Source organism: Anopheles coluzzii, chromosome 2 (assembly GCF_943734685.1).
Source record: "Anopheles coluzzii chromosome 2, AcolN3, whole genome shotgun sequence".
Lineage (NCBI taxonomy): Eukaryota > Metazoa > Arthropoda > Insecta > Diptera > Culicidae > Anopheles > Anopheles coluzzii.
The window spans coordinates 112,285,016-112,296,644 of NC_064670.1; the positions used below are offsets into that span (position 1 = coordinate 112,285,016).

Here is an 11,629-nt window from a genome sequence, read left to right on the forward strand (position 1 = left end):
TATCACAGTGTTAACTCCGTCTGCAGTTTAGAGTCTTTTTTTTTAATTTTGCCCCACTTTTTTTTAAATTATTAAGGTGTCTACCAAAATAAATCAACAAAAGGATTTGATAGAATAAACGTTTTACCAAACCCGGAACAATCGTATGCATTGCTTTCATTCTTAGTCCGAAAATACGACGTGTGATGCATGTGCAATGGAAGCAATTCTCCTAGGACTTAGTATTGTATACAGGTAAACTTAAATGCAGATTTGTAAAGCTTATTACGCGTTTATATTTGTTTTGAATCTAGTTTCTTCTTCTACTTGGCGTAACGTCCTAAGAGGACGTGCCGGCCTGTACAGGCTTTCGAGACTTTTTCAATACCGTACCAAACAGCCCGATAGTCTTACTACGGGGGGGATGGTCCATTTTAGGCTTGCATCCATGACGGGCATGTTATTGAGTCGTGCGTGCTAGCGACTGTACCACGGGATCGCCCCTGTGAAGTATGCATATCGCAATTTAGTAGTCATGCTAGACAACAAATCGACCTTATTACTCAAGCCCCTCTACTTTTCGTTTGTTTGTTATATAGTGTAAAGTATTGTTCTGTTATTTAGTTCCCTATAAGTATAAGCAGCTTCCCTAATGGCAATCGACGACCCTGAAATTATTATGAGCATCTCAGGTGCTGAATATTGATCCAATATATTTGAAGTGTTGATCGTCTTCAAACATTAAATTACACTATATTTCTAAGATATCTGATTGCTTTTATGAGTCAGCTTGCGTCAAGCTGAGCAAAAGACAACAGGCGTTGAGGGCTTTCCATTCTCCTTCAACAGAAATCTGACGGTAGGTAGTATTAACTTCTAGCTTTGATTGGTCGTCCAAAGCAACATTACATTACAGTAGGTGACCGCTAACTGAGAGGTAAACAAGCTCCAGTTAACGAACAATGTTCGCTAACTGGAGTGACGTTTCTATGGATTGATTGTTTTGATTGGCGTTGACTGGAATAAACATACCAAACTTTTTTTTCATTTATGTTGATATAAAGTATAGTAATAATATAGTATAGTAAGATATAAATATAGTAATTTGTAATAACAAAAATTAATAGCAAACGTAGGCAAGAAGAGACCCTAAATTTGTTTGAAAAATGCACATTTGCGACAAATTTCTCTTCATGAGATTCCGGATGTTTCATGTTTTGACGTTTAAGTGTTCGTTAACTGAGAGTCACTCCAGTTAGCGAACCTCCAGTTAAAAAGCACTCCAGTTAAAACACATCCAGTTAGCGGTCACCTACTGTATATATTTTTACCATATGTATGCTATCATCTGCAGTAGTGAGATCTTTGAATCAGAGTTATGAGTGAGCTTTACATTTTGAAAACTTCTCCAAAATCTAACCCATGGTGAAGATCTGATCAAGGGTTTATTTGAATTACGGATACCACTTTTTACGGTGCAGTTCATCTTCCTCTTCGTAAGTGGAATGGATGGTGCCGAAATTCTAATCACAAGGCATTTATTCGCTATCACCTACCATAATAATAATTTGAAGAATTTCATTTTCGAGTGTTACAACTCCATTTTTAACCAGCTTACGTTTATGCAGCGCATGCAGCATAAAGAGAGACCACCGCCTAAGCTCGTTCGGCATTTCGTTTGATAGACCACGTTGAACGATCTCACACCTACAAGCAAACACTCCGTTCTCTTCCCCAAACAGCACAGCTGTGTTATGTTGTTATTGCTCGCGAGAGGCTTGCGAAGCGCGGATCCATTTTAATCTTGATTTGATAGCGCAGCAAGTAGTATGTGGAACCGTGGTCGAATTGTGAGCCTAATGCGAACCGTGTCCAGTGGCAGGTAAGTAGAAAAGTCGCGATTTTTTAAGTAACACTAAATGGCTGCTCCTTTTTCTTTAGCTGCAGCTGCCCAGCACATTCGCGACCGGTCGCAATCAGTCAGCAGACCTCATGTTCCGCGGAAAAAGATACCGCGTTCGAGGTGAGTGTGCATGTGTGTACCATGTTTACTGCGCTTCAGATAACACCATGCGATCTTTGTCCTACAGATGTCATCCTCAACGATACGGTACGGGCCAGGAGTGACCCGCGAGCTGGGCCATGATTTGCAAAACCTGGGCGCAAAGAGCGTCTGCGTGGTGAGCGACCGGAATGTGCTACAGCTGCCCTCGGTAAAGGTGGGACTCGATGCGATCGTCCGTGCCGGCATCGAGCCGGTACTGTTCGACGCGGTGCGGGTCGAGCCGACGAACGAAAGCCTGCAGACGGCGATCGACTTTGCCCGGTCACACCGGTTCGATGCGTTCGTAGCGATCGGTGGCGGTTCCGCGATCGATACCTGCAAGGTAGCGAACCTGTACAGTGCCGACCGGGAGGCGGAATTCCTCGACTACGTAAACGCCCCGATCGGGCGGGCGAAGGAGGTAACGGTCCCGCTGAAGCCGCTGATTGCCGTTCCAACGACGGCCGGAACCGGTTCGGAAACGACCGGTGTAGCAATCTTCGACCACAAACCGCTGCACGCCAAGACGGGTATTTCCAGCAAAGCATTGCGGCCCATCCTCGGCCTGGTCGATCCGCTCCACACTCTGTCCCAGCCGGAAAAGGTGGCCGCCTACTGTGGGTTCGACGTGTTCTGTCACGCGCTGGAAAGTTTCACCGCCATACCGTACACGGAGCGGGGTCCGGCACCGGCCAACCCGAAGCTACGGCCACCGTACCAGGGCAGCAATCCGATTTCGGACGTTTGGGCACGGTTCGCGCTGCAAACGATTAGCCGGCACTTTCGGCGGGCGGTGTACGCGCCGGACGATCTGGAGGCACGGTCGCAGATGCATCTCGCGTCGACGATGGCGGGCGTCGGGTTTGGCAATGCGGGTGTGCATCTGTGCCACGGGCTGTCCTACCCGATCGCGGGTCTGGTGAAGCAGTTCATCCCGGACGGGTACACCGGGGGTCACCCGATCATTCCACACGGGCTGTCGGTTGTGATGACGGCACCGGCAGTGTTTCGCTTTACGGGGGCTAGTTGCCCTGAAAGGCATCTGGAGGCGGCCGGCATCTTGGGAGCGGATGTAGCGAAGGTAACTCGGAACTGCGGAACAAATGAAAAGAGTTTAATATAATAATTTTCCCTTTTTTTATTTTCGTTTACTCCTCCAGAGCCACAGAAAGGATGCCGGGGCCATTCTGGCGGACACCGTGCGACGGTACATGCACGACCTAAAGATTGAAAATGGCCTATCGGCGCTCGGCTTCAATTACTCCGACATACCGGCACTGGTCAAAGGGACGCTGCCGCAGGAACGCATCACAAAGCTAGCACCGCGCGCCCAGTCGGAGGAAGATCTGGCCGGTCTGTTCGAACAGTCGCTCACCGTGTACTAGGAGAAGTCGGGAATCTTCGCGCCGGGTGTCACGAGTTCATATTTCCTTGCTCCCCCCCTCCTACATGATTCACATGCGTGCAGCCGTTTGATGCAGGGTACCGTTTCACCTCGTTTCAAGACCCGTTTCATGAATGATTTTTGCGGCACGCGTTTGCTTGCGTGCGGCGCACAGGGGGGGTGCTAAAATGTTTACGTGAAAAAAAGTACTCACGCGTCATACTTGTTGGATCAGCATTCACTTAGCGGGTAATGATGATACGTACGAGCGCGCGCTCACACACAGCTAATGATCGCTCATCATCCCGTTTTTCATTGCCTGCGGGCGGCTGTGTGTTTTGTTTACTTAAGGATGCGGCCGAACGAACGGACCTGAGGTGGAGAAGATTTACTCGCACGCTGGTTAATTTTACCGAATTTTACCCTCCCCACGCAGTATGGTGATCGCACAACATCACCATATGTATTTAACTCTCGGGCCAGGTAAGGCACGCAGGTACCGCCGTTGTCCGTCCGTGGCATCGACAAGTTTCAGCATTACTGAACCCGTTTTGAGACACAGGCACGGAAAAGGTTACATTAGGACAGGCCGAAGAACGGTCTAAACATCGATTGCATGCCAAACGGGTACAGCAGGGTGGTAGGTTATCGGTACGGGGTACACATAAGCAGCAGAACAGAACCTACTTACAAGCGTATTGGATTTTATGGGCAAGACAATGTAAGGGCGTCCATTTTTCAGGCGATCGCGCAATATCTTAGAATATCTAAAGGCAACATTTTTACAATTTTGTTTCCATTCCAACGTCGAACGTGCTTCTTCGATCGTGTAGCAGTGCTAGGAAGAACGAATCTGTATGGGACTAACTGGCGCTTTTCCCGTCAACAAAATACTTTGCTCAACAAAGCACAGCTGTGTGACACCATTAGGACACATTTTGTTTAATAAATACCAAACCTTTCACAGGAACAGTCTATATAATGGTCAGAATTTTGTCTTAATGTGTTCTTAAATGTTGCCATTTTCAAACTACCTGCTCAGAGTACGGAATAGGTACCCAGTGCCCTTCTGTCCGCCTGCCTCTTTCCATGCTTTGCACCCGGGACAACAGACAACACCAACTTCACTCACTCCCATTCAGTCGTGAAACGAATCTTATCATGCGCGCTTCGGAGGCATCCTTCTCAGCACGGTACAGAGATAATGCGATCCTTCAGCGCAAGTGATAAGCCAAACCGTCGGACGAGACTTTTTAACTTAAGCGCGCGCGCGCGAGAGAGAGAAACACCGCTGAACGAGCTCAACGCCAGCTTCCAACCGACCGAACGGCCGAGCGCCGAACACACCGGGGTTTGAGAATTCGGTCTGATTTAGTACCAATTGCCAGTGCGTCCGGGACGGTCACAAAGCGCATCTCAACGGGTCGTGCTTCTAAATCAGTTCGTACATATCGAGTCGACCGAGAGGCCGAGAGCGATTCCACCAGCAACGTCCGCCGTCAGAAGTGCGCGCGCTAAATGGATGTTTAATTAACATCAATTCGTGAACGAAGTGAAGGACCGTGGTTGGGAGGACCACACTTGACACCCGTGCAGTGTGTGTGTAAAGTGGAGCAGACAATCGTGACAAGTTGTGAGCCCACCGAGCGAGGGTGCCCGTGTCTATATCTAAAGCCGTTCGTTTGGGATGGGGATTTTAGAAGACATTTTGGTTCCTAAAATGATAACGAAATGATACACTATCGGACGTGAGTGAGTGTGTATGTGTGTTAAAGATATGCTACAGCACCCATCGGGTGGTTCGCCTTTATCGTGACTTCCTAGGAAAGACCCGTGGCCTGAAACTGCTCAAACATCAACGGTGGTAACCGGTGCTGTGAGTAATTACAAGTGACAAATGATAGATACCAAACCCATGCACACAATCACACCAGGCGCGTGGAATTGTGACGATAAGATGAAGCACAAGTTTGGCGGTTTTCGAGGCGTGTAACAGGTGATGCATTCCCAGTCCGGGCTGTATTCCGCGGGGTGTTACTGCGTGTCCAGACCGTTCGAGAAGGATAACGTTTTAATGTTTGCGGCCACTGGGATCTCTGCTCGTGTCGAATTGTGTCTAACAAGGAACAAGTTTTCATCGTAGTGCGGATTGCGCAACACATTGCGCGCCTTTAGTGTGGATCGTTTACGGCAAATGTCCAGTGAAGATGGTTCTTTAGGCTGGGCCAGGGCGTTTGACAACCGTTCCAGACTGGCAGACTTTTGTTTCGAGTGTTTCCGTGTGCGTCATTCACATCTCAAGAGGTAAGGGATGATAGTGTGTTTCTGTGACTGTTTGTGCAGTGATAAGAGAAAGCCCCGTTCAAGAGCCATTCTAAAGTGCTGGGATCTTGTGATCTTAGGTAGAAAAAAAACCCGCAACGTCTTCTAAACGTTATTGCTCCGCTCCTTACAGTGACTAAAAGAAAGAACGTAAAACAGAAAACAAAATGGGATTATTCAAACTTTTTATAGGCGCCCGATTTGAGACGGTTCGCGTCCTAAGCTGAGACACACAAAAAAAAAAGCTTCCTTATCTCAAAGGTCGCACGATGAATCGATCTACGTCGCAATGTTCCTCCTACTGCTGCTCCTGATAATGGACCACAGTGGTGCGATTTGGATGCGTTTGTTCGCCATCGATTTTGTCCGGCGTTTGCTATTCTACGCTCATGAAACGATCATAATGATCTTGCATTAACGATTACTCATCCGTCTGTCGGAAAGCGTTGTCACCAACTTCCAACCCCCCCCAGCACTGTCAGCGTTTGCAGTGCAATCTGTGAATAGTTAGCCGTGCTAAAGCATCACCGTACGCTCGAATGGATGGATGAATGGCGAACTGTCGATCATAATTTTCGCTACCTTTTACACGACCCACAAGGTTAAGCAGCGAACGGACAGGGAGGTGCAGGGAAGGGCAGACGTACTCATCGCGAAAAACGAAACAATAGCATACCGGGGTGGATCGGCTGTAGATCTGTGTGTAGTGCAGTAGTCAGACATCGTTTCATCGTGATCGCGGAAAGCCGCGATCGTTCCAAGATCTTCAACGCAAAAATAAACAACGCACGCACACGCAATCGTGTTTGACTCAATTAAACGAAATTAAATCAATTAACTGGGGCGTTTTTTTTGTTTTGTTCAACGTTCGCTAATGGTGGAGCAGGCAGATCTCCCCCCAAAGGGTCTCATCAAATAAACCCCTTTTCCACTGGGGACTGCACCCGTCCTATCATCGGGTGGGGAAAATTGTAAAGTTGTGAGAAGCAAATATTGATCTTTTGACGTCTGGTGCGAGTATTTGTGTGCGGGCGTGCCTGCGTGCGTAAGACGCTCCCGAGTTTTCTCGACCTTCGAACTGTTGCAATGCAACAGTCGATCGACTGGCCACCACCACTAATTGACAGCCGGACGTGTTCTCCGGCGCGTTTGGTATAATTTGAACATTCGGGTGGAAACTGTCAAGCGAACGGATTGTCTCAACTGTGTGTGGCACACTGGACATACAGGCCAATTGGCATTTCCTGTGCATTTAGCAACGTCAACAATTCCCGACCCGATCGTACTGTCGTAGGGCCGGTTGGTGATCGTGTTCTAGACCCCGCAGCAATACCGTTATTGTATGCTTCATTGCACAAAACGCACGCGCGCACGGTCGGCAGGTGTGAAATTTCATCAGCTGATGTGATTGCACTTGTTGAGACGGGACAACACGGGAGAGAGAGAGAGCCGCTTATCCACTCTGCTAAAACCTGTAAATGAAAACCATCATCATCAGTGTAGATTAGTGCAGCCGTTTTGAAGTGACCTAATTAGTGCCATGTGTAACCGGAGAGGGAAATATTGTACGTCCGGCCACCCCCTGCGGTACTAGAATTTCGCGAACCGCGAGGTAATTTGCCCGATAGGAGAGCTCGTGAGTCTGAATCAAATCAGGAAAATAAAACAAACAAACGGAACCAATGCACATGGTTTGAGAGGTGGCGATAGTTTCAGCAGAATTGCCCCCATTTGAAGGAAACTTTTGTGCTGAACAACGGAGTAGAGTGAATCAGGTTTAAAGGTGAAGTGAAATATTTGTGTTTTTTTTTTCCTCATTTTAAAACGCCTTTTTTGAGAAAACATCAACCACGTGCTATTGAAAAAAAAACCGCGCAATGGAGTCCCCTGGTGGCGCACGCCTGGTGCAAACCCGCCACAACGATCAACAGCCCATAAACACGCAATAAAATCAGGTGTGTCTGGTCACAACCGTTTTGCTAATGGAAAATAGTGCTTTGTACCGCAACCGGTGTGTGTGTGTGTGTCACCTAATTGTGTGTGTGCTGTGCGTTATGTGTACGTGACCTCATAAATTAAATTAAAAGCGAATTCGTTTCACCTTTTAAGGGAAGAAGATCTCGTCTGCGTCCCAGTGGATGTTGGTGCGCGAGCGCTTCGCTCGATCGAACCGGCCAATTGTTGCACGTTGATTGACGGTACAATCCGACATTAGAAATCAACAATCCAGAACGTTGGGTGAGGAGGGTGAGGGCCGCCACGCCCCAACAACATGTCAACAACGGTGCCTGCTAGAACTAGAAGAGCTCCAGGGAGAAACGCGGGGGAAATATATTGTTGCATTGAAAGGGTTTTGGAGAACGGACTAGTTTCGTTCAAGAGATTGCAGGAAACGGATTACTTCCAAGTAGTCTTAGATTACTGTGCGACTGTGCGACTGCGACGTTGGTGTAAGTTGATAAGAGGTTGTTTTTACGGTTCGCACTCCAACAACAACACTCCAAGCTTACACCCGCTGTCCACACTATCAGGCCATAAGTTATAAGTGATGCACTTGATCGGTCTTGATAACTCGACCGATAGAGCATACAAAGATAGATCGTTAAAACGTGAGTTGCAGCAGTACACAGCATAGCTCCGTGGCGTAATCGATCGTTGTTGCTGCTCGTCAGCCCCTAACTATGGCATAACAGCATGATTCTATTCGAAACAGACCCCTCGCCAGATTTGACGACTCATCGCACACAATGATTGTGCCCCGGTAAATGGGTAACCCTCAATTAAAAAGGTCTTTGTTTTCCCTCCCCCCCCTATACCCGTAGGTAATATCCAGCCAGAATGCATCCAATGATAAGCACATCATCCGCCACCCTGACGACGGCCGCCATCTTTATGCTAACGCTCAGCTATGCAAACGGGTTCGCAACGCTACCGACGGAGCTGGATCGGACGCAGCAACGGTGCCAGCTCGAGCGCACCTACAAAATGGTCGGCTACAACTGTGCCAACCTAAACCTGAAGGAAATTCCCCAGACGCTCAAGTCTAGTCTCGAGGTAAGCGGTGCGGTGGGAGCTCGGTATCGGTCCTACCCGTTTCCGATTCCGTGTTCGGAATCAATTCCGGAGCCGATTCCGATGCTGGAATCGATTCCGTAGCCGTAGCCAAAGGAACCAATCGATTGCGCGATCAGAATGGGCTCCAGAATCGGAATTGACCTGGGAATCGCAATGTTCCTCGGCAACGGAATCACAATTGACTCCAGAAATGGCCAGCTCTTGAATTAACATAAGAAGTTTCAGAAGAACCAATTTCGGAGCTGATTCCAGAAACTGATTCCGAAGCTACTATCCGAAATCGATTCCAGAAAACTTTGGAGCTAGCCGGAATCGATTCCGACAAAAACTTCATTTTTTCCATCACTAAAGCGGTGTGCTGCTGCTGCTGTTGCTCTAATTCCGCACAATTTGTTGATCCTCCGAGTGGGACGGGCAGCCGGGGTCAATTGATGCACCCCATGATCATGTTAGCCAACGCGCCGGAAACGGTACGATCATGAGCCGAGAAACAGATCTAAAGAATTGAGGAAAGTCAAAGTATAAAATTAAACAACCGACGCCTAACACCATCGACATACCGGGCGTTTTTCAAATTCAAGGCCACAAGATGAGTGAATTAGTTGTTTTTGCTTCAAGATCATCGTAAACAGTATAACCTTTGCGAACGCGATCGACACGTCGGGCATCATCATCATCATCGTCAAGTTGTTAAATCGAATTCCCTTTTTCCCTTGCTTACTACTAAACCTTTGAAAATCTGCCCCAATATACGTTTCTTCTTCCAAGACTCGCTCACACCGTGTGTTGCAACTCTGTGACGCTGGTCCGGGAAGCCGTTCCTTTTTCTCAATCTATCCTCATCCGAGCACAGCAGCGTAAGGAACACACTACGGCAGACTAACAAACCAATTTAAATCAATTAACCCAAATGGTCAGTCGGACGAGGGAGAAGATCTCCGGTTTCTCCGGTTGCCCCCACCGGTAGCCCCACCACTTGATGTATGGTTTGTTAGTGTGCTCGAATCGATGATGCCGGGGATGTAATAGCATGCCTTGTATCATGTGTTTCACGATTTTACTAATGTTTCAAACTCCTTCTCTCTCCCCTTTTGCTACCGGTTTCAGATATTCGATCTCAGCTTCAATCGTATCCGAGATTTAAATCCGCAATCCTTCGCCCGGTACGGTTCGGTCAAGTATCTGTATCTGTTCGAGAACATGATCCACAACGTGGAGCCGGAAACGTTCAGCTCGCTCACGAACCTGGAGGTAGGGTGAAGCACACCCGCGGCGGGATGTTTATTTTATGCTGCGCTAAAACGTGCCTCTTTCCATCTCCCCCCTCCCTTTCCCAGGCGATCGATCTTTCGAATAACGCACTGATCAGCATACCGCTAGAGCTGTTCCGGCTACCCTCCCTGCGCAACCTTTACGTCAGCCACAACACACTCAGCAAGCTGGACGAAGATCTTCCTGCCCTAGAGAAGCCAATCAAAGCCCCACTGCAGGTGCTCGGGCTGGCCGACTGTCGGTTACAGCGGCTGCCCGACCTTGGCGTCCTGCCCGACCTCTGGCAGCTCAACATCTCGTCCAACCCGATGAAAGAGCTCACCCTCGGTCAGTTCTCGCCCATGTGCAACCTCAAAACGGTCGAGCTGAACAACACCCAGATCCCGATCTGTCCCTGCCAGGTGCTGACGGCCGAGTTGGTCCTTCGGCGAACCAAAATTATGTTCCCACCCCTGTACTGCATCCCGCTAACATCGTCAGGTGAGTCATTTGGGAGGTTAAAATGGCGAGGAAAAAAGGCCCCTCATTTACAACTTACATTCCAAAAAGCAGAGCAAAACCTGTGCAATGCCGAAGCGAAACGCGACATCGAGCCGGACCAGGTGGCCGACTACCACCAGTGCATGGAGATACGCAACTCCCGCCAGCTCGACACGGAAGCCAAATCGGCCTGGATGAAGATCTCGGCCGCGGTGGCCGGCTGCATCGTCCTGTTCGCGACCATCCTCTTCTGTCTGCATCGGCGGAACGTGCGCCGGCTGAAAGCGAAGCGAAAGCCAAAGAAGGTGCCGTTGAAAAGCATTAACCGCGTCATCCTGGTACCGGGACCGGCCGGTGATGGGCCCGAGTCGGAGGTGCCACCCGCGACGACGACAGGGACGACCATCACTGCCAAGTGTGATAAACTGTTGAGCGATTGTGATTAGTGAAGATACGCACCGAGTTGTTTGCATGTTGTTTTGTTTAGAGCAGCTTCATAAGACTAACGATAGGAACTTAGGGGTTTTTTTTCGATAAGCGAAGCGTTCGTCCTCCTGTACATAGGCCATTGTTTTTAGCAACATACCAAATAGCAACACACATACAGACAGATTTAAACGCGCTCGTTCCCATGTAATAACTTAAGAACTTCCTAGAGTATATTAGCAATTGTTGATAGAATACGTGTTAAGATGTTAATGATGATGGTATGATGGGAAGTAGTGCATAAATAACAGTGAACAACTGCTACTTGCTGACGAACGAACCTGTCTATTTGTAACGATGATCAAATACACGCGTGCCAAACATATAATAACGATACAATTTTAAGAAAAAAGCGTGTTTTATTCATCGTTCTACAATCGAAAACACAAATTTGAAGAAAACGGCCAATCGGTGCGCCATTTTTTATTGAAATTTTGACCGATTTTCTGCTGTATGCATTCCCACTGTGCATCCAACGTTCATCGATCGTCGATCAACGCCGTGGAATGGAAATTCGAATGAAAAAATGGTGTATTTTTTAACAAGCATTAATTAAAGCAATGTAAATTTAAATAACATCAAATTAA

General features: G+C 48.0%; 2 protein-coding genes across 5 annotated transcripts; both read left to right on the forward strand.

Moving 5' to 3' along the window:
• The first annotated feature begins 1,102 nt into the window (after positions 1-1,102).
• LOC120961048 (probable hydroxyacid-oxoacid transhydrogenase, mitochondrial) lies at positions 1,103-4,398 on the forward strand. Its single transcript, XM_040384621.2, has 4 exons — positions 1,103-1,861; positions 1,921-2,002; positions 2,070-3,104; positions 3,184-4,398. The coding sequence occupies exons 1-4, from the start codon at positions 1,809-1,811 to the stop codon at positions 3,406-3,408; spliced, it is 1,395 nt and encodes a 464-aa protein (XP_040240555.2). The 5' UTR covers positions 1,103-1,808; the 3' UTR covers positions 3,409-4,398.
• Positions 4,399-4,629: 231 nt separating this feature from the next.
• On the forward strand, positions 4,630-11,381 carry LOC120961049 (vasorin). Of its 4 annotated transcripts, none has more exons than XM_040384623.2 (5): positions 4,630-5,711; positions 8,552-8,783; positions 9,912-10,055; positions 10,142-10,556; positions 10,629-11,381. In XM_040384623.2, exons 2-5 carry the CDS (start codon positions 8,568-8,570, stop codon positions 11,000-11,002), a joined length of 1,149 nt encoding a protein of 382 aa, XP_040240557.2. In that variant the 5' UTR covers positions 4,630-5,711; positions 8,552-8,567; the 3' UTR covers positions 11,003-11,381. The 4 variants fall into 4 exon arrangements, with proteins under 4 accessions (XP_040240557.2, XP_049462008.1, XP_049462007.1 ...); XM_049606051.1 differs by lacking the exon at positions 4,630-5,711 and adding an exon at positions 5,768-7,341; XM_049606050.1 differs by lacking the exon at positions 4,630-5,711 and adding an exon at positions 7,730-8,338.
• Positions 11,382-11,629: the final 248 nt, after the last annotated feature.